Source organism: Colletotrichum gloeosporioides (assembly GCF_011800055.1).
Source record: "Colletotrichum gloeosporioides strain Lc1 chromosome Unknown consensus_17, whole genome shotgun sequence".
Lineage (NCBI taxonomy): Eukaryota > Fungi > Ascomycota > Sordariomycetes > Glomerellales > Glomerellaceae > Colletotrichum > Colletotrichum gloeosporioides.
Genome location: NW_025544662.1, coordinates 1,539,815 through 1,563,122, shown reverse-complemented (window position 1 = coordinate 1,563,122; position 23,308 = coordinate 1,539,815). Strand labels below are relative to the sequence as shown.

Here is a 23,308-nt window from a genome sequence, read left to right as displayed (position 1 = left end):
ACATCGACGTCACAGCTCGGACGGCGCCTGTCTATATCGTGACGTTAGGGAGCATCTACGATACGAATATGCAGCAGGATTAAGCGCAGAGCATGGGCAGCTATCTGTAAGCGCTCGATGGCCCAAGCAGATCTGTAGTTGGACCGAGGCTCTTGTCTACCTTTCGCATCACCGAACCAAGTTTCCCTTCTCTGCGGAGCTATGGTGATGTTTTTCCATCTTGTTAAGGTGGCGCAGCAGAGCTTACTTCGTTGTAACTCTGAATCTCTGTGTAAGTTGGCTATGCAACCTTCGGTCATGGCTGATCGCAAGTGCGTACTGCGTATGCGGAGAGAGTTGGTTGGATGGAATTGGAATTTGCGGAGAGTTCATGGGTAATTGAGAAAACTGAAATTCCTCCGTCGTAACTATTGTCGCACTCGGAAGGAACTGTAGTGGAAAGTGGCATCATGACCAATATTTTAAGCTTTTCGGCCTTTGGAGACGCTTTCGCGGGCTTTGATCGAAAGTGACACATGACGATGTTTGGTCTGGTATGTGCACACAATCTTACCACACACACACACACACACACACACACACAACCACACCACACCACACCCTCTTTAACCTTTGGCAGCTGCACGCAATCCCGTTCCGGGTTCCGCGTGAGTTCCTGGAGCCCAGCCCGGCCGGCAAAACTTGGACAACGGATCCCGTCCGGAAGCTGGAACCCCCTTCCATAGAAGTTCCAGCTCCGAGCGGCCTGGAGCTCCGAGGAAGAACGGGAGGAACAACAAGCGTGTCCCCCACGTCCCGATACCAAACCACGACGATAGCTCCAGGCGAACCTACCCAAAGAGGTAATGGTTTCGTCATAATCATGTAGGTGTCTGTCAAGTCATGGAAAAAGGTTGGCAGGCGACATTTTGACTGCCATCATGGAGTTTTGTGGAACTATAACTACACGTCCATCTTCCTCGAGATCAGGGAAATTCGAGGCGCGGGACGAGACATTTCTCCATCACCAGATGATTCAATAAAACCAGGCAAAGGGTCAACTCAATCGAAAGCAAAGTACTCCAATGATGTTCATTAAAGATCTTGGCAAAGGGGGGTGAGAGGAGAAGGAACGAAAGAAAAAAAAAAAAGGCAGAAAGTTACTGTACTGGGGCAAAAAAGCGCTGATTTGATTAAATCGAAAGCTTGTTCACCTTGCGGACCGGGAGCAAGGCTCTTCGCATTTAGGGGACCTCTTGCCAGCCGTAGCAGAAAGGGACGGTATCGTCACCACCCGATACGCGAACCGCAATTTTGAGTTTGCGTGAGGGGTGCAACGTAGCTAGAAGGGTAGATGCCGCTCTCACGACGTGTCATGAGGTCGGTCTATCTACATGTCATGACCCTACCTGCATACGTCAGTTAGAATATGTCGCTACACGTGGTAGCACACGGGTGAGCAACGGCCGGGCAGACAGACAGACACACTCTCTCTGCTCTCGTGGTGGTGGTGGCTTGAGTTGCCTGTCTCCGTCCACACATCTTCTCTTCGCACACCACCACCAACTTACACGGAGTGGTGGGGATCGATCCCGGTATTCGTCCCGCCCGGTCCGCCAGCGGCCACCTGCGAATCGTGGATTCGCGGGCAGCAGACAACATCCCATCATCGCTGCCATTGACGCCACATATGGGCAGAAAAACATGAGCCCAAGTATGTGAGTGACATGAAACAAACTGTCTTCGCTCACCGCAAATGCCATTCTTGCCTTGCCGTGGTACGATTACGGAAAGACAGAAAACTTTAAAGACGAAAAAAGCAAACCATCCAGACATCGGACTGCCTATCTGGGACCTCCGCCGCTCCACTCACCGAGGGATCCCCTTTCCACGGAGCCGCCTCTTTGTTCGCGATTTCGAGTCTCGGTCTTCGCCTGTTTGTCAGCGAGAATTACCTGAAACAACCCGCCACGCTTCTAGAAGCCTACCAAATTGAGCCGTTCCTGTGAAACGAGTCAGATGTCAAAAGGCAAAGTAAGTTCGAGTCGCCTGCCCGTAGAGATAGACAGAAAGACAGCACTGTAGTAAACATCATGCCTTTCAGGAGCAGGTCTTCCTTGAGCAACAACGTGCTCGGGATTCCCTCGGCAATGTGGCTTGCTATGGTATGGGGGTGATGGGGGGCCATGTCTGAACCGGTCCCATGTTGCTGATTCAACTCTTGATGTCGGGTTGCCCAGTATTAGTAGAAATTGGGACTTTCAATAGTGGACCGTTTCGACACGTAACAAACGGCGGGTCTTGTCTTTTGTTGCTTGGAACTTGGGGATCTTGGCGGTTATTACTGGCCCCCATTCTCACCGCGGAATGAGCCGCTGGAGCGCTTGACGAAAAATGCCCCTTGCGAACCGCTCTCCCTGACTCAAGAACGAGGCTCAAGACCGCGCTGCTTATGTCAATACGCTTTATTAACAGTGACGATATTTCGCCAACGTTACCATCATCCAGCGGGGCAATTTCTCGCCCAGGGGACCCAACCGCGCTCCAACCGCGCCAGGGCTTCGCAGTCCATCCCCGACTGGAAGCGCTATCCGGCCGGCATCTTTCGCAGCCCATGTGGAATCATGGATCGAGAACGAGCGGGGAGGCAGTGTACTTATCCCAAAAGTATCGAATACGATGCACGATACCCGCCACCAAGTGGACCGCTACAACGATGTTGCGCATGGGGAAGAGACGAGAAATATCCAGCATGTTGTTGCGTTAGGTTGAAAAAGGGCAATAATTCGCAGAACGTGCCGCTGGTGGGCTCATGACAGTTTATGCCAAGGCATTGCGTCCAGCAAGTTAAACTTCGAGAGCCTCGGTGAAGGCGATGGCTGTTGGAGGCCTTCGGACACGGAGACGAAGATGGAAAGATTCGAGAAAAAGCCTATTAGGGACCTGATCCCGCATTAGCCGCGATGGCCACGCGAAGAATTCGAAGCGGTGGCTAAGGAAGCTCACAAGAATTGAAACCATCCGAACTACTGTGAGAGTTGTGTGTGCCTGTGTCATCAGCAGCAACATCCCGCAACCTGCAAGTCACTGTAGACACAGACAACGTCCATTCTCTGCAGCGACGTGTGTGTGGGTGGAGAGGCAGACAGGCTTAGAGACACACTCTCTCCAACAGCATGCGCACCCCCTCCCCACACCGATCTGCGATAGATTCACCCCCCATATCTACACTTCAGCCAGTCAACGACCACCAGGATACCTGTATCCGATCCAGGTTTGGCGCCAAGCAAACTATCCGTAGTGGGGTGGCATTGCATCAGGGGACCCAGATATTCAGACTCCAGAGAGCGGCGAACCGCGAGCCGGACCCGAAGTGCACGCTTCCGCTTCGGAGGAGCTCGGTGGAGGGGCCCAGAGCCAAGGGCCAGAGTCGTGCAAGGCGTGGCCTTAATTTACTACCAACCAACAACACGTTGTCCTGCGCGGCGAGTGGCCGAAAGGTAAGCAGTGAGTAATGTAGAAATCACGGGAGCATACCAACCTTTCAGCCCGGCGGAGTCGTTGGTGGGATTTTGACTTTTGCATCCCTGACGACACCGCACTCGTACTTGTATCGCAAACCTTGTCGTCATAAGTCCCTTCTCATTGCCTGCCGGGCCCCCGCACGGTCGTCGCAAGCGCTCTACCGGGACCTGGACGGGGTTGAAGGGTCCCTAAGAGAGAGTTTGCGCTATTGATATCCTCCAATTACCCTGCCTAGGCGGAGAGATCACCGTGATCACCTGTCGCCTGCAAACTTTGGTTGTACTCGAAGCGGTCAACAAGGCTGAACTGAAACGTTTAACCTTCCAAACTCGATTCAACTGACAGAGTTCGCCATGGTGATATAAGAGACTTCTGAAGGCCAAGATGACCCTGAGCCGGCATGGCCGGTAAGAATCCACTCTTAGTGTCTTCCGGCCGGCTCTCGAGGACGGGAGTGCGGCCGGTCGGGGCGGCTGGAGGATCTGGGCACTGAGAACTGCAGCCTGTAGCTGGAGTAGGAGCTAGGGAGAGGCTGGAGCTTGAACCTGGAGCCTAATGACACAGTCATGTTTGAACTCCACGGAGAAGCTGGGGTGCCATTGGCAATGCTGATCGGACCTAAATCCGACGAATGTCCACCTGGAAAATCCTCGGACTACCTCCGACATTCTTGTTTGCCGGACAACCGTGACACTGCATCACGATTTTGTTTCCTAAAGTTTGGCCCAAAACCTGAAAGTTGACAGTCGTGATGGCATTGACTTCGACAGAGTTTGCCTCGTCGTTGTGTTGGGTTGCCTCCTTACCATCAACACTCAAGCAGGCTCACCGAATACCAGATCGTGGCAATGGACGGTATGAATGGTGGTAGACCGAAGCTAACATGACCAAGCAGGGCCTGCTTCAAGCAACGCAAGGGAAGCTTTGGACGGAGGGCAGTGCAACCGACCAGGTGAAGCTCCGAGGTGTCACGGAGCTTAAGCCATCGAGGAGCTTCCCAAGTGGGAGCCCCTGCTCGTAGCCCGGGGCCCTGGGTCTTTCCAACACAAACCCTCAACCCGGAGGAGATCGTGGGGCACCGGAGAGATCCTGAGGGAAATAGGTGACCAAATTAGTTTTCCACGCAGACTCAGACTCAGACTCAGACTCTGGGCAATAAACGGAAACCCAACTCACAGCGCCGTGGCACTTTAACTCAGTGAGTGTTCGCATATTGATGCGAATCCGAGGCCAAAACCAAAGCGCGGCGCTTGTCAACACCTTAATAATTTGATTGCGAATTAGTGATTCACTGCTATTGCGAAAGGCTGGGCGCAGCAAGTCTGATGGACGGACTGGTCTGTGTGGACAATGAGCCATCTAGTTGGTGGAAAAGTTGTCTGGTGTCAGGTAGCGCAGAGACGTCGTAGTGGTGCGTAATGGGCGTAAATTTGCTGGCTTGTGGCTGGGGGTGGAAAGTATGTGGCACGAGCACCAACACGGGTCGTGGACATCGGACAGGGGTGTAAGCACCAGCTGCGCTGGACCCACATTATGTAAGCAACTACCCCTCGCGGCTGAGGTAATATCCGACCCAGGACGACAGCTGGGGTCAGATGGACCCCACCTACCTATTTCGGTGTCGTAGCTATTCGTACTGATGGCTGACCTAATGAAATGGAAAGAGCGTGGTCGGCATCGGCGGCTTCCTCTTCCGTGGTAAAGGTATCACGTGGCCATGAGGTCACAGTAGACACGGCATGTTCCGTCAGATTCCGTCCTATCCCAAGCAGCCAGAGGTACCCACGACGCCGCCGGAGCTAGGAGTTCGTCGGAAGAGCTCCATTCTCGACAGAATTTTTTCCCAAATCGACGGTCAAAGAAGCGAGGCGAATCAACGTGGCTTCCACGGGACGCACGCCACTCAACCAACACTGGATACTCATCAATCCGAATCACCCGGCCTGTGGGCAGATTGAATTTATCGCTCCAGCCCCGCGAGGAACCTTCGGAAGCATCCGGTGCAATACGGTTTTGCGCATCAGGACTGGCAATCAATCCCACTCCGGAGTTTACGGCGATTCGGACCTCAAGCTCTCAGCAGGCCACCACAAGCTCCCAACACTAATTCCACAAACTCTGCAACGCAATCGAGCCCGGCGCCTCACCATCGATATTCCGGAGTCTCGACCACCGCCCTCGCCCTTGACTCGAGCCTGTCCGCCCGCACCTCCAACCCACGAGGAGCAACAAATCTTGTGCTAAGCATCAGGTGGCGTCACTATCACCACTACTCAACACCATGATGCGACCAGCCTTCCAGCAAATCGCGGCCATACCGCGCCGCGCCATGCCGACAGCAAGACAAAATGTTTGGGAGGCAGTATGGAGGAGGCAGCTCACGTCGCCCAGACGCCCGCTCACGACAACGCCCTCTCGCGCTGGAGGAACGAGGACGGGCGCATTACAGTCCACGACTCGTCGCGCCCAAAAGAATAGCTGGAGTTGGATTGCAGCTCGTTTGCAGACCGTGTCCCGAGCTTCGCGCCGGACATTTCGTTTTTCCGCCAGACAGAGGAATACTGCGGACGGGAAACCCGCCCAGGAATCGCTGTCACTAAGTCAGAGGCTGAAGAAACTTTCCAAGGAGTACGGTTGGTCGGCGGTGGGAGTGTATCTGGCCTTGAGCGTCCTTGACTTCCCCTTCTGCTTTTTGCTCGTCCGAGTTGTCGGCACAGACAGAATTGGTGAGCGAAAAAGCAACTGCAGTTGTGTTGGATCCGCTATACTGACAACCCTAACCATAGGCCAGCTTGAGCATTGGGTAACATCCCATATCAAGCAGATCATACCTGAGTCGGTCAAGACTTGGTGGCATGAGTACAGAGCGGCGCTTACCAAGGCCGAGACTGAGCAGCTTGGCAGCAACGATGTCAGCGACGCTGTCGAAATGGCAGGCTGGGGAGTGGAAGAAGCCCAGGAGCGCAACCGGGCAGAAGCCAGTAAGTTCATGCACCTCGTCCCCTTGATGCTTTGAGACCCTCTTTTAGCAGACGAGACGGAACAACTCACCAACTTGCTTTGTTGCAGGCCTGGGAACTCAACTTGCGTTGGCGTACGCAATCCACAAAAGTTTCATTTTCCTCCGAGTCCCTCTGACTGCAGCGGTAACACCAAAGGTTGTCAAAGTGCTCAGATCATGGGGATGGCAGATCGGCAAACGGCGGAGCAAATAAACCGGCCGTAAAATGGGACCGTAACTCCGTCACCATACCTCCACTCTTGCCCGGCGGGTCGGAAGGGCCCTGGGATGCCGTGCTCCTCCAGCTCCTCCTTTAATCATGTATTACCTATCAATGGGCGACACACTCGCTCGTGTTTTTCTCGGGATTGACGGCCAGATCGGCCCTACTTTGATATTGACGGCTTATAGATCCACTCAACCATAGACCAGCATTCAGCATTGTCATCCCGCAACCAAGAGACTCGCAAACTCTGTGCGGTTTTGTGTGTATAATACATGTACTTGGCTTGGCCTGATAGAATTTTACTCTCGATTCAAAAGTGCTACCGGAACTGCGCGGCAATTTGACCAACAGATGGACTTATTTGTGTTTGCTGGCGGTATGCATTGCGGACTTGGCTGCGCGGCCCAGGAACCGTAACTCCCGAGCGTGTGGGGAGGTCGAAGGTTTTGCCCATCTTTTGTTCCCAAACGTCATGCCCGAAAGCCAGCGGCCCGATGAGGGCCCTGGGCCGTGGAGGCCGGAACGGATGAAGGGTGCTCGTGTTCAGGCCGGAACAGAGGCACTGGGCAGACGAGAGACAGCGCTGTCCAAGCGCTGTGTTGCAAACCGCGCTAGCGAAGTTCTTCCGGGCTTCGAGAATCATGCTCAACTCAGGGTTCCCAAGAGATCGCGATCTAGTGGTGGAGCGAGCTTTGTGCTCCTGCTATGCTGCTGTCGGCTTTTGCGCTCAGGTCCGTGACAAACAGATGTAGTATGCTAGAACTACGGCCTGGCTGCGGCGCCACCGAGTTGACGCCGTGAGGGGATTCCCGGCCGGCCGTGATATCCAGATCGATACAGGTGACGCAGCTCCGGTGTGCGCCCACCACATGAACCGAAGGTGGTGGTGGTGGTGGTAGAAGTGGGCAACGGAATGTGGCCGACCAAAGGGGGCTCACGATAGTACGGAGGACGCGGCCAAAAGTATTCGTACATACAGGGGTCGCTAAAGCCGTGCTAGCTCATATTCGAGAAACGTAGTACGTACTGTAGACGATCGCTCTTTTTTAGGTTAGGCTTGAGAGATAAGATAACTTATCTCGCTTATATAAGCAATATTAGCCAATAGATAAGTATAGATATAGCCTTCTAATTTACCGATAACTAGCCGAGCCCACTCCAGATTAGATAAGTTAAGGACTATACTGTGGCAGGGGGGTATGTACGAATACTTTTGGCCGCGTCCTCCGTAGACGGGGCTGGTAATAGCCACGCGACAAAACGAGTCCGTGTCGAGGCAGAGGGGAACGACGATGTGCCTTCCCCCGTCCAGGCTGACCCGCCCACAATCTCCCGAAGTGCATGGGGGCAGTCCAGACCCTCGAGGGCCTTTGGACTCTGGAGTCTGAGAGTGCGGAACGATGCCACGGGAGGGCGATGGTGTGCCGTCCTCTCGCTTTGCCCTTCCTTTCCGCGACTCGCCTCCCCACTCGGAGGCCCCGTGGGTCTCGGGACGAGGACGAGGGAGAGGAGTACGGCACGGTAGGAGCTGGCCGACGTTGACGACGACGACGACAACAACGGACGGTCATGTCCACTCTCACTAAACAAAGTGGACGTGAAGGTTTGGTATTACACCGTGTATGACGGAACAATGGAGTTCGGAGGTGGGTTCTGGCGACCGCTTCACCGCGGGCTGACCGGGCCCTGACCGTGTACCTCAAACGGGAAGCATCCACAGTTTCCCTCGAGTGTGTAGGACTCTTGTGCCGCCATACGCATACGCATACGCAGCAGTATCCGTACGCAGATGGAGTTGTCACTGTTGGTGTGTCCCGTTTGTCAGGCGTCTGCATGATCAGCGAGACCCTCACGGCTCGTTTTCAACCCACACAGGCACATTTCACCCCTGTCATTACCCATTGTTTAAAGTTCTCGGTCTTCTAGAATGAGAACCAGGGCAGCACGTCCAACCGGTGGAACTGGTGGGAACCGGTGGACCGTCGAATCCTGACTCGACCCGATTTTCCACGGAGCAGAACCCTTCTTTCTGACTTTTTCGTCAGACGTTGTCAGCTATGAGTGAGATGGGGTTTCCAAAAATGATAACCATGTGGAAGCCACACAAGCTGTCTAAGTTTTGGACCAAAACTCTGTTTTCCTTCCATCCGCAGTCCCTAGGGACCCCCCCAGCATCTTCGGGATCTGAACTTGGCCCCTGTACTGCCCATTTTCTTCACTGTCCCCTTGGAAGCTATCTGTCTCTTACTCTCTCATGACTAGGTACTGCCCAGTGCTCAGTCTTTTTGCCTGGGTTTGTTAATTACTCCGAAGTACCACAGACCCAGCTCTAGCGCGGACCTTCCGCCAACCTGGCATCGGAGAGTACACCGGTCGCTCGGCCGGGTGAAGGCCTCGTATGTTGTTGGCGGACCCCAGCTCGGCTTGCCTCACCAGCCCCATCCCTCTTCCCCATATCACCGTGAGTCGCCAAGACGTCTTCCGTTCCGTGCCTGGCAGTCCCGGAGCTCGAATGGCAAGGCAAGGCGAGCGCCGTGAGGCACAGGTCCTGGGAAAACCGCCAGCAAGAACAGGATGGTGACCGATCCACTACCGGGTCCGAAGAACCCACTCATTCAGAAACAAACTCTGAAAGACGGACGTTCCGCGGCGGCAGACGAAGTGTGTTGTATTATCACATCGCATCCATCACACACACGCCTATGCATACACATACCCATACGCACACACACACACACACACACACACATCTTGCCCTGGCCACACGGGACAGCTCGTCCTTGGCCCGGCCCGACCTGCCAGCCCATTAATCGTCGTCCATCCCTTCCAACCCGCTAGCCAGGCACCAACTTGTGATTGTCGTTGATGCCGCTCCTTCAAAGCCGTGATGCCCGTTTTACCTTTCGGAGGAGCGACTAGCATTTTCCCAACTGGGACACATCTCCGTTGATGAGCGACCGACGCTCAGTTGTAAAACCGTCACGACTTGTTTCACGACGGCTAATCTCGACCGCCCCGGTGTTCATTTCTGGCTATTGCTTGCAATTCCCGTCTCTTTCCCACGGCCTCTCGTTATTTCAGAAAGAACGGGATTCGCATCTGCCGTCTCAACGGTAGCGTGGCGTTGGCGTGGCGCCGGCGCGAAGCCATCGCCCCCTTCTCCCCCTTCTAGCCCGGGAATAGAGTATGGCGCCATGGAACTATGGCTTGATGGCGTGGCGGACTTACGGACGTAACGCACGGCTGAGCTATAATTTAGATCTTCCATGTAGACTTCCATTTTCTTCAGCCCTGGGATTGTTCAGCCTCTCCGCAAGCCGGGCCTTATCCGGGTAACGTTGTCACGCACTTGACAGCTTATGGCTTTACGAGAGGCTGACTTTTGACGGGCTCGCTACTAGACAAACTCAACGGATGTGGCTTGAGTGTTTGAGGATGGCTGGAGGGAATTCTACCGAGCCAAATCTTCGGCTGGATTTTTCCACAAAATCTCCCCGTGAGGCGCGTGCGCGTCTCTTGTCATCTAAGGAGAGCGCGGGCCTATGGTACTTTGCGGGGCCCGAGACGTCGGCTAGATCAGAGATCGTGAGCCGCTCCGGGAAGGGAAGGGAAGGGGGGATCAGGCGGGCTCGACGCGATGTACGTACCCCCTCCTCGCCAGTGTAATAAGTCCGATGTGCTCGCAAGGCCTCGTAGCTCGCTCGTAGCGTATTATCTCTGCTACCGCGGCGTGGGCTCTTGGCAAAATCGTCCCAAACCTTACTCTGCCTTAGCTTGGCAGACCACGGAGATGTCGACTAGTGTAGTAAGGGTTTCGATGTTTCGTAATAGAAAGCCAAGACTTTCTGATTGCCCATTCTCCGCTGGCTGCTTCTTGACCTCTGACTACTCATGGCCCTGGGCATATTGTGCAAAAGTGGGATTTTCGCTAGCGGTGGGCGGGGGTCTGGACAAGCCTTGAACGGGTCTCGGTTTGATTTTGAGAGGCAGGCGAAGGGACGAGGCGACGGGGGCCAGTGACAGGGCTAGACAGGACGAGCTCCGTCGATCCTACAACTCCAGGTTACGACCGAGGGCCAATCCTACAACGCAGAAGAGAGCTCCAAGTGCGTAGACTTTGCGTAATGGCCAGAGTCACGAGAGCAGGTGCAGGGAAATTCTTCAGGGTCCGGGTGAACGCAAATAGAGATGGGCAAATGTCAAAAGTGACGGGCCGGACACTAGAATCCCATGGGTGATGATCCCATAATGGAACAAAGAGAGTTTCTGCTACCCTAGCTTTCTCTCTCGCTCGCTGGCTTTCCTGCCATTGTTCTCGCTGTGGACGCGGGAAGTACGTAAGTTGGGTATGGAAAAGGTAACAGAAAATATTGGGGTAGCTTCAGAAGTTCAAGTTTCTTTCTTCCAACAGAGTTTACACTTGCTGTGGTAGTGGACAAGCAAAAACCCGCAATGTCGGGGTTCCTTGCCCGGTGTTGCTTCGTTGTAACGCCACAGATGATGGGGCCTGGGTTACTCTGGGGTATGAGGCGCTGATGATCACAAAATGGGGCTCCTCGGTCAACGACCGAAAGCAAGTTGTGGCGGTAAATGGGGAGTAGATTGCTTTGCTGGGCTTTTGCCAACTACCCAGCCGCATTGCATTGCCGTGACCCGGCCGGCAATGTGAACTGAATAATGTCCAACCCAGTAAGTTGACGATACATGGCCATGGGGGCAATAGCAGCAGCAGCAGCAGTCGCAGCACAGTTCTGATGCCATGCCCACACAAAGAGGAACAAGAAACAAGTTACAACAAGTTTCGGCGACGGACAAGCAGGCTGTCGGCGAATGCTGCGCAACGCAGAAAGGCAAAACATTCAAGCATCGCGAGATTCACATAATCAAAAGAGAGTTTGTATCAAGGCTGGGCCTCGTTTGACTCTTCGGTGAAATGCAAGATTGAAAACCGCCCATCCATCCATCCATCCATCTAACAACGGACGTGTTGTCCTATTCGGGCGGTCCCTGGGACACACGGAGCGACGGGTTGCTTATTACTTCGGGACGTGGTCATAACGATTCCTTCGGGAGGCAAATGAGCGGCCACGGCGTGTTCGGGCGGCGCGAATCTCGGAAGTCGCGAGGGAAAAGACGAGGAAAAAAGCATTGACGGGTAATTGTGTCGCAGCCCTTTCCGAGCCGCCACGGGGTCACCATCTCGGTGTCTCTGCGGTGGACACACGGGGCAAGCTGAGAGCATAGCAGAGGGGCAAGATGGCAGCATAGTATCGAGGTTGGTCGGTGTCTACGTGCGTGCGTGTAAGTGTGGGCAACGGCGGGAAGGGCGAAAAGTGAAGGGATGGAAGCTGGGAGGGTTTCCTCGGCCGTCCCTGATGTTCAATGGTAGGAGCACTCCCTCCTGGATCTGTGGCATCGTCATTGGACTCCAGTATGATTCCAAAGCAAATGCCTGCTGGTTTGCGGTCGTGTACGTAACGCGGGATGTGTCTCTACAGCGGAGGTATGTCACTGCCAACACCAACACGCAAACAATCCCGTCCCGCGACTCGTCCAACCCGGGTCGGAAGTCGGCTCGCTGCCACCCAGCAACTCGGAAAGATAGAGTTTGTGGTAAAACAAGGCACCTCGCTGTCCCATGCAGGCAGCAAATTTCCACATTCCTTCACCTGCGCAACTGGTGCCCCCTCACCAAGTTCAGCTCGAAGAGACCGTTATGCCAGGTCCCCAGTCTGACCCTACGCCCTCCAAGGATCCTGAAAAGGAGGGTAGAGATGGTTCAGGGTGTGTGCCCGGGCAACATGAGTCTTGGCATCGACCGGGGGTAGCTATTGAAGGGGCGTTGGAAGTGGACGTTGAACAACTCGAACAATACGTTAGATGACACAGCAGTGTGAATGAGCAAGAGACACACAAACACGGACGTTTTGAACTACAGAACGCCTCCAACGCACGAAGGTCGCGGGCTAACCTGGTCCGATAGACTGTTCCGGAGAACTGGAAACCTGTCAAGTAGATTGATCTCGCTAGGCAACTGTACGTACCGGAACTGGTACGGTACGGGGTACAGGACGGAGGGACGGGGATGGCAGAGGCCTGGCCTAGTGAGAAAGAGCTGCTGCACGAGGGGGCCAAAACGGACAGCATTCCCGTAGCTAGGCACGGATAGGGCAGTGAGGTAACGCTGCAAGCTCCTGTAAGATTGTTGGAGTACGTACTTTCTGTGTGTACAATCTGACCAAAAGCTGCTGCTGTGTGCTATTCGTAGCGTAGCCACAGAAAGGTTTTGCACAACGACGGACTACCACACCTCCCGGCTGGCAATCAAGCAGTCAAGCCCTCAATCGCGACGCGGGCGGCCCCCAACCTCCAACAGATGGCCAGGCTATGGTGTCATAGGTCAGGGATGGGACGGACGGATGGTGGCAGATCCTTTTCTCTCTTCCATGTAAGCGGATGTTTTCTCCTTCTTTCTTACGCCTGCGTATTATGATGTTCGCCGAATGATTCATGGTCTGTCGTCAGTGGTGAACCAACTCCTGTTGCGCATGTAGCTCTGCTCTCGATAGACACCGGCGCGGCTACATACGCGGGTCAACCGTCAAAGGGATTGGGCTGTCATATTGTAAGACACGGACACGGGGCGAAGGGGACAGGGAAACGGAAACTGTATCCCGGGTGCCGCCAGAAATAATTTCGAGGGGGGGCCAGCCAATTACGCATTGTGCAGCGTTATTTTTTATTTTTTTATTGATTTTTTGGTGTTGCTCCGAAGTTAGTTAGTTAGTTCACGATCGACTGATGTGATGAGGCAGGGTAAGGCAGGCGGAGTATGGATACACCACGCGTACTGGTCTGAAGGATTCGTCCGGGTCGGGATATGTGCGGCAAGTGTGATGGTATGGTTGTTACTTCAACCGTGTACCTTTACGAGTGAGCATGCACGCTGTTCCGCTGTTGGTTCGTTTTGTTCCGCTATGGACAGGGCAGAGTAGATGAGGAGACAGCATGGACATGGCATGAAAGGATAGCTTGCAGATGGTTGTAGATGGATCCAACCCCTTGCTCGAGGTATCCGTACTTTAGACTCGTCGCCATGCGCACTTACGTATGTTGCGGAGCCCAGGGGGAAACATGGGAGGATCACACTAGGAGCGAGTTTGAATGGCGTGTCGTCGTGAGGTGCTGGCTGTATTTCCGTAAGCTGCTTTTTTTGGGCGTTCTCTGGTAGGCTGGCTGGCTGTGTTGCGCGAAATGTTCGTGGGGATCATGGACTTGACGAGGGGGCCAGCTACCTACCTAGCTATGCCAGCCCGGCTCGAACAGGCCCATGGAGTTTGATTGTTTGATTGTTCAGCATGCTCCGTGGCACCTCGGCACCAACCTAGCGCAAAGAAGGGGTTTCCCGCAGCTATCTCGTTGCTCCCCTTGCCTTGGAAGGGGGAAAAACCCCAAGCCAGACGAAGTGAGTTCCCGGTTCGTGGGTCAGTGGGCGTCGCCGCAAGAGGCCGAAGACGCGAGAGTAGCGCGAGGATGGGAAGGGAGGAGGCTAGACGAGCGGCCGCCCGGTGGCTTAACTGCCTTCAGCCTTCGCGTAACCGTAGCTGTTGAAGCTTTCGCATTGTGTCAAGGGGGGCGCACAAATGGTAAAGTGGGATGGATAATAGCCTCGAGTTTATGTTGGTAGCCCCGGTGGTGGTAGACTCCGTGGGCAAGCAATACGTAAGTTGCATTCTGTTCGCCCCCAAGCGTCCATTCCAATCTCCATGCTTGTGATAAGTCCTCGCCACCTTCTTCTTCTACCCTTTAAGCCCAGCCACATCCAATTTATAGAGGTTTACGCTATACTATAAAAATTCTATTTATACTTTAATAGATACCTACTAAGTATTATAATACTATTTATAATAACTAGGAAAGCTTTAATCTAAGTTCATAAGAATATTATTAATAACCTTAATAGCTTATAGATAATTCACTATATAAGGTTATATAGGAGGAAAAACATAAATCTATTCTTCCTCTACTTATTAACTATCCCTAATAAGATTAACTTATTATAATTAAACTAGTTAAGATACTTATTACTAAATTAATAAACTAAAAAATAAAAGAGAAAGTTAATTTTATTACTCTTATAAAAAAGTATAAATAATATATCTAAGTTACTATTAATAATATAAGCTTTAATATTAAATCCCTAGATAAGTCTAGGGATAAGTACTACTACTAAATATTTATCTATTAAATTATAGTATACCTCCTCTCCTAATCTAGTAAGGTCTAAAGTATTAAAGAATACTAAAAAGACTAGTGAAAACTCTATAAGAAGCTTAGATATAATAAGTAAATAAGAGAGGTTTAAGAGGAGCTTAATAAGCTAGATAAATACGAAGAATATAAGAATAAGGTAATCGTAGCGATCGCTGTAATCCTCCCCGACTATTAAAGCTGAGAGAAGCGAAGGGAGAAGGGAAAAGGGGGGGGGGATTACAAGGGTAGCCTGCGTGCTAGCAGAGTTTCCAAAAAGTACACTTCAATACACTATGTCACTTCACAGTGAACCTCGCCACCTTCTTCTCGTCGAGGCCAAAGCTGAGGTCAAAGGGCCAGCGCGAGGCACGAATAGAGGCACAGCCAGAGTCAGAGGCGAACGGGATGGTTATCGCATTCGTAATAATGGCAGGGCTAAGAATAAGGTTGCAATAGCAGGGACAAGTCGCAATTAACCGCCCAGCGCCATGTCGGTGTCGAATCAAAGAGGGCAGCAGTGTGCTTGGCTAAGGTAGCAGAGCACCTTAATCCGGAAAATGCGAAATGTCTATGCACAGGATTGGATAGGATTGGATTTCGGGGGGCAAGCACAAGATGTGATTTCGGAGCAAGTTGCCGCGGCACAGGGCGGGCAAGCATGCAAGAATGAGGTTGGGGATGCCCCATAGAGACAGGTATCCGTATCGCAGACGTACTGCGTAGTAAAGAGATACAGGGAGAGAGCAGGCAAGAGCACGTTTCGTTCTTCCGGCCAGAGTCCTGCCTGTCCTGACTACGACATGTCTGGCGATGGAGATGTGCCTGACTAAGGACATGTGGAAAATGCCTGCAAAAGCATCTCGGTGTTGAAGAGACATGCTCCACCGGCGGGCCCTCTTTTTGCCTGCCCTGGCCATTCATGGCTCAAGGCCCGTTCTGGTTGGCTGCTTGAGTCTTTTGGCGACGGATGCCACGACTTTGGTTCTCTTTCTCTCTAACACTGGCCTGGTTCCTTGTCATTGTCCTTGCCTCACTGCAACATGGTAGGAGGACTAGCAATCTCTGATGCTCGCGGCAGGCGAGAGACATTGGCCAATCAACAAGGCACAGGCTAAAGAAGATTAGCCACAATCAATTTACGGATATTCGTGCCTGACCTGCCATGAAGCACCTGCCAGTTGTGGTTGTTCAAGAACTCTACTGCATAGTACGAATACATTGCCGGACAAGCCTGGCAAGAAACAAGCAATTGCACCCTACGCATACAAAAGTTCTTGCGGTAAGACAAGGCAAGGCCTCTGGCGAGTAATACCTACCTGACGAGACACGCAGCACATACAGTCCCTAGTAGACTGCATCCCATCATCCGTCCCATGGTCCCTGCTCTCAAACATTCAAGCACCCACCACATTCCTTTCTCGTCGCAGCCACTGGGCAGTCATTCTGCTCGCTCAACCCCCGAACCCGGCACCGAGCCACACATACAGCGTACCCGTAACGACTGGCGGCTGGCTATTGCCGCTGTAACGAGTGGACGGGTGGCATCATGTATCCGTACGCAGTACATGCGCTAGCCGCCTTTTGCCTGCCCTCTCCCGAGTTTCCCCCTTCCTTTTCTGCTCACATCCATACACTACATGCGTATCCGTACGTGCTTGCCAGGACAGGTGCTGCAGGCTCAGGAGCATGCTTCTAGACCTTTTCCTCGGGGCTGCTGCTAACTGCAGTTGAAGGATGGCACATGGAGGGGGAGGGGGAGGTGGAGTGGGACGGTAGAGGGAGTGAGGGGCTCTTTTCTTGCCGCTTGCCTCTTTGGTGAACCGTACCGTCCACGACCGGTGTTGGTGTCGTCCTTCACCGATATGCCGGTACACCGTGGCACCGTGGCACCATGGCCCCGTGTCTCGCCCCTTTACTATCACGGCAGGGCAGAAGTATGGCCTCGGAATATCCGTAGAGGCCTGTCCTCTCTACTATGGCTCGAATACCTATCTACCTTACCTATCCGTACCTTACTACGAGGTCGAAAGCTGCACGCCACAGGCGCCATCACCGTGAAGTGCATCTGAACTGAACCTCTTCCCTGCCGTCCGCTCTCCTCTCCGCCGCACCCCGTTTTCCACCACGCTCGTTCGCCACTCCGTCTTGACTCTCCTCTCCTCCCCTCTGTTCCACGGCGCAGCCGAGGCCATGGTTTTTCTCTCCCTCTTTTGCTGCACACACATTGACGTTGTACATCACACACATTCGCACTCATCTCAAGTCTGTGCATGTCTCCCCGTCTCAACTATCGGCTTTACACACATTTTTGTGTTGTTCCGGTCCACGCCTGCGCTCTGCCTGTCTCTCTCATACACAAGCGCACATACGCACACACAATACGAAAGACCCTCAGTAAACTTTGAATTTGTATGTCTTCACGTACTGGCCGATCGCATTCCCAAACAGCTTGGACCAAAACGGAAAAACCTCCGTTCTGGTTGTGTGTCAAAGAGACTTTCGGCCATGTGGAGTCACACGCGCCTTGTCCCTACTTGCTACTCCTGTCCCAATCCCGATCTAGGTCATGATGGGTGATTAGCATTCGCGTCCCATCCTTCGTCTAGCGGTACCATACCGTATTGTGTCTTTTGCGCAGCGCTGCTATTTCACTTTACATCGCACTTTATCTTGCTTCAGGCAGCAGTAGGCATGTCTGAGGGACAGACATGGGCAGCAACGCACATCACAGCATTCGTGTCAGCCCCTAGCAAAAGGTTAGGTTAGGTTAGACAGGGCAGAGCGCCAGCACCACAGGCAGGGCTGGACTGGTCAGGCCACAGAAAGCAAGACAAGACAGGCAAGACAGAGTATCTTTCATGTCCATGATGACAACCTAACCGTATCGCCATCCAGTCATCTTGCAAGTTGCACCAGCCTCAGCCGGGCTGGCCCTCCTGACTGTCTAAGGTAGGTACGGTACGGGCACGGTACGGGTTTGACGGCTGATGGATGGATGGATGGATGGATGGATGCGAGTCTATGGAACTCTGGTGCGAATTGCTGCCAACTCGTGACTTGAATTGAGGCACTGAGTTCCTTGTTCGAGACAGAGAGAGAGAGAGAGCCAAGGCCTCGCTTTGGCTTAGAGTTCTCGTCGTCTTCGTCCCGTCCGTTGGCCGCAGTCAAGTCAATCCCGTAGGTCCATGTCGTCTTGTCGCTGCTTCTGTGTCGACGACGTCGTTGTCGTCCTTGTCGCCGCCGCTGACTGGGTTCATTACACTTTCTCTGTTGCTGAACCACATTCTCACATTCAATCTGCACTCATTCTGCTCTGCCACACGCCCATGGACAACACCCCTCTACCCCCCTAACCGCGCACCTTGCCCTGCGTCCTTTCACGCCTCCAAGAAACCCCACCCTTCACCACACGCCCTCCCTTCTCCATGTTCATGATCCATCCACCTCATCACATCCCTCCACTCCCTGTGGGTTGGGATCTCTCCTCCGTCCACGCTACCTCCCCACGACGTACTCGGTCCCCCGTTCAAACCCATGCAAACTGTTCTGCTATTTTTTTTCTTTTTCTTTTCTTATGTACTGCTGCATAGTATCCCGCCTCCCCTTTAGACCCAGCCTGGGCCTCTTTCCGCCCGTCTACCTGGCATATCCTTTCGTCGCCAAGTTGCTGTACGAGGCTAATGACTGCCGCCACGCTACATGGTAGTGTACATGTTCACTCTGCATGGCGGTTGGATACTTCAATGATGGGGATGGAGAGGGCAATCCCTCCCGTCAGTCCCCAGTCCCAGCACCAGTCCCAGTTGGTGACGGGATGCAGGTCGCATTACTGTTGCGAGTCCAGGTCGACTGTCGACCGTCAATGGAGGACCCGCCCATCTGTTTCCTCGTCTCGTTTTGCTGATGCCACGGCCCATGACTTGGATTGGACTGGGCTGGAACTAGAACTGACAACCTTCCCTCCCCTACGGAAACTCACTAACACTGACTGATGACTTACACGCATACCCACGCACACCTCCCGCGCCGCACCACACACACCACGGCTTCTCTCTCTCTCACGGTCTTTCCATCTCTCTTGCTGTGGCTCTGGCTCTGGCTCTCCTCCTCACACTCCCAACTCCAATTATTCCAACTCCCACCCCCAGGAGACCCAGCTCCATCCCCAACTGCAGCTCCTCCTACCCAAACTATTTTTCTGCTCTGCTCTGATCCCACGCCTTCCCCACCTGCCACACGCCTACCTGGCCCTACCACGCACGCCTGCAGACACACTTTGCACTTATCACTCTCTCGCCTCACTCCCATCCTCTTGTCTCTCACACTCCCCCCCAAAACTAACTCTTGAGATCCCACACTCCCTGCCCAAGCTACGTACCGCCAATACGGACGATTACACTTTACAACCCATGCTTGACTATCCGTACCCGTACCTGAGCCGACCTGACCTGGGCATCCGCTCCCTCATCCGCCGCAGCAAGGCCAGTTCCTATAAGAGAACAGTCTAATCCGGGGTTGACATCGGCTTGCTCTTGGATCGAAGCATCTTGTACCACTTTACAATCCCGACAATCAAAGGTCAGCTCCAGCTATACCCTGCAAAAGGCAACGCAAGCCAAGGCACAACGTCAAACAACTGTGCGCCTCTTTTTGGAGCCTCCCAGCATCCGTCATTCTAGCTTGTGTATCTACCTCGTTGCTGGACCCAGCTACTACTTATTAAACGTCGTTGCCCCCCTCCACCGACTGCCTAGTCCAGATCGGATCAGACCATCATATTATATATCATCTCTCATCCCCCAGCCTTCTCTCCAGAGTCTGCCGTGTCACACTCGCCTCCTTCTCCAAAGATCAACATTACATCTTCGCCTTCTATATATACATACATATATCACTCCCGCCTCCTCAACCTACAATGCTGTCCATCACACCCCAGGCAGACCACCACAGCCAGTCCCTCCTCTACCTTCCCTACAGACCGTTGTCTTCGTCGAACAACCGGGCCTCCGACTTGCCCTACCTCACCACCATCGTCAGCACCATGGGCCACAGCCTCCACCACGCTGGCAACACGGCCACGGCAATCTCTGTCAAGGATTCCGCCAGCGTCGCCCAGGCGCTTGAAATTGCGCGGGAGAGCCCCGACGGCGCATCAGACCCGACTGTTAGCAGCATCCTGGAGAGCGCTATCAGCTCGATCTGGGCCAAGGTCGCCGCGCAGCCCGAGACTTACGTCCTGACCCGCGACGAGTTTGCCGTCTTCAACTACTTCCAACACCGCTTCACCGGCAACAAGATCGCCATGGCCGCTCGCAAGCGCTACTGGGACAACGCCCGCGCGTGAAGTACGAGCACCGGGATACACTGAGCAACTTGCTCAGTTTTCTCTTTGAATCTACGATTCCGGGCGCTTTACCAGGCGCGCACTCTCACAGTTACTTTGGCATGAGTCTACGAGGTGTTTGGGAGGGGCGTTTGGGGATAACGACGAGTGGCAAGGCTGTCACCCTGAGGCAATGTCTTTCATGTTCCCACAGAGAGTCGCCTCTCCCATCCTCTTCTCACCTCGGAAAGTGCCGCATATACCATCACCCACTATACCCAAGGATTCACCTTACCAGCTAGGGACTCGGGATCTGGTAGACTTGTTACGCCAAGCATGGTGTCGCGGAGGATTTCTGCCAGTTCCGAGGCGGGATGATGGGCCAGTCGGGGCAACAGCAGCCGCAGAGACGCCCGCATTCGTACCCCTGGAAAAGAGAGGAACCGGAAACCCTACAAGCTGTACAACGTGCAGTTAGTCGCAGTTACGGTTGCTGCTCGCTGTGCGGTATTCGCCATGCTGCAAGCATTCGATCCTCCAAAACTCCAGACCCCTGGTTAATCGCAGCATTCCGCCATCCGCCCGCCTGGCAGCGTTACCCGACTATCCAGGAGCCGGTCTTGGCTCTCTCGCGCCTCGGTCCCCTTATCCGTCCCATAATCTTATCAGCCCACCTGCATACCCACCAGACGCATATATCCGTTCTAATACCCGGTCAGCACCCACTTATCAGACAAAAAACCCCTGGTCCGGGGCGTCACCAGCCAGAAGAAGTGGGGAATCCGGGTCCGAGCTCCAGACTCCAAAAAGAGCCCCCAGAAAACCCCCTCAGTACACACCGCAGGAAGACGTACCCTTCCCCGACCAAGTCCGAGATACTTGCTGTTTCTCAGTGTCTCCCTCTCCCTCTCATGTCATGGCTGTCCGCTGGCCCAGCGCGGCGGACGTCACAGCGCAGCCCGCGGACGCAGGGAGTGGAGGGGAAAAGTCTCCGGCAGGCAATGAGCAAGCCTCCTCAGCATAGACGACGTGGACTCACCGGTCTGCAGAATGCTGCGGCGCACAGCAGTCGGTCACTGGATGAACATGGTTCGACGAGCCTCCTTGTTCCGCCTATGCATGCTGGCGCTTGGAGATGTCGCATATGTATGCGGCATGCAACTCGATACATTCGGTCGGTAACTCGTCAGCACAGGGTGTCTCAACGGTGGACTGGGAACACTGCGAGGTTTTGGGGGGATACGACGTGGAGCCATCTGCAACTGCAACAGTTGCGGGCATAGGCATACAAACGGCCGCAGCGGTGCACGTCAAGTTGGACGAGAGTCTGCACTTTTGCGTGTGCCACGATGATGCTCGACCGCACGTTTGGCGTGGCACAGGCACTAGCCATCGGCTCCCATGTTTGGACGACGACCAGGCGGTGTCTTGTCTGTCGTTGGTTTCGGACTGGCTGGTAACCGATCAGCATAGAAGCCACCAGCGGTACGGGTCACACCCCTCCCTCCTCTCTACCTGTGGCTTGGCGAGCGCTCGAGGCGCCTACGCGAAAGTCGCTAAGACATTGTCGTGACACAGCAAATTGTGCCACGGCTCGTCACCCAGGAGGATTATGGGCGGACTGATTATTACACTTCATGTCTTGGGTTTTGGGATCGGAATGCGTGGCCTTTGGGGGTCATGGTGAATGGGTTAGTCGTGTGTTAGTTTAAACTTTTTTGGATTATTTGTTGAATGCCAAAGGCTATTTTCAGAATCATTGTTGTTGAACGTCCGGAAATGTGAATGTCGATGCGTGAGATGGTGACTGGGTGCTGCGATCTCAACGCAACGTTTTGGAGTGGCCTTTGTGGCCAGAAGAAGCTTGCTGCTATTATTCCCCCTTCTTGTTACGGCTGCTTACACCAATGGCACAGCAGGCCAGGCAGCTGGCTGGTTTGCAGACTCATGACATTTGCACACTCGGACACGGACACCCACCTCTGCATGTGGCTTCACACTTGATGGCAGAAATCATTGGAGAACCATTGAATCATGACTCTTACGCCTATCATCTTAAGAGTGTGCGGTATAAGTGGGATGGCCCTTCCGGAGGTGTTGACTATACATTCTGAAATCGGGTCTGGCAGCCCGTCGGGCCATCCATCTTCCTTCCCTCGCTGCTTGCAAAGATGAGGCGAGGTGGGAGAGGCCAGGCAAAGGCGGCCGCAGCTTGGATCTCTGGCTGGCTGGGCCGCGTCGTTTAAGGTTATTGGGTGTTTTGTTTGCTGTGCATGGCATGGCATGGTATGGCAGGTGCGCGACCGCGCCTCGCCCTCTCTCCTCTCGTTTTGGAGGTACGGTACCCAAGCAAGGGAAACACTTGTAAGAGGTGCCGTCCTGCCGCAGAGAGCAGCCACCACATTGTTTGAGAGTTGCTGCTTCCCGTCTGCGCACACAGTCCTCTCTCCTCGGAGAAGGAGCAGGGCGGGCATGATACTGCTACATGATACATGATACATGATACGAGCGCAGCGCCGCACCCGGGAGAAAATCAAAGGTGAAGGAAGAGCAGAGAGAGAAGCAGGGCCAAGAAACACAGAGACGAGACCGACCACCTACCCCGAGGCGGCCAGCAATTGGGTCGCGGCTTTTGGATTTGACTTTTCACCTTCCACTTCAACCTCTCGCGAGAAAATTGTTTTCATTCTCCCCATTCGAGTCATCTCCTAACCCAGCCCGCCGCCCCTCGCGAAACAGCCTCGTCCAAACCATAACTCAATATCTAATTCCAACTATTCTTTAGCCCGTCTTTTTAGTGCTCCTCCTCCGGATACGGCGGAGATCTTCTTGCCTTTACTTCAACCGGTCCCGCCCATCCTCCCGCATCTCAGGTGGCTAACACGACAACGTTGACTTGCGCCGAAAGGGACCTCGTAACCGCCTGTCCTCTCTCGCATCCATCAGAACCACTACACACCACTTTTTTTTCTTCTTTTTTTTCTTTTTTGGCTCGTCACCC

General features: G+C 53.7%; 2 protein-coding genes across 2 annotated transcripts; both read left to right on the top strand.

The window, feature by feature from the left end:
- Nucleotides 1-5,785: 5,785 nt before the first annotated feature.
- On the top strand, nucleotides 5,786-6,719 carry GCG54_00011348 (uncharacterized protein; the record flags this gene model as incomplete). The annotated part of the gene is made up of 3 exons (XM_045411253.1): nucleotides 5,786-6,230; nucleotides 6,291-6,485; nucleotides 6,574-6,719. 3 exons carry the CDS (start codon nucleotides 5,786-5,788, stop codon nucleotides 6,717-6,719), a joined length of 786 nt encoding a protein of 261 aa, XP_045268311.1.
- A 13,180-nt stretch (nucleotides 6,720-19,899) lies between these two features.
- On the top strand, nucleotides 19,900-20,328 carry GCG54_00011347 (uncharacterized protein; the record flags this gene model as incomplete). Its single annotated transcript, XM_045411252.1, has 1 exon — nucleotides 19,900-20,328. The coding sequence occupies one exon, from the start codon at nucleotides 19,900-19,902 to the stop codon at nucleotides 20,326-20,328; it is 429 nt and encodes a 142-aa protein (XP_045268310.1).
- Between the last annotated feature and the right edge of the window lie 2,980 nt (nucleotides 20,329-23,308).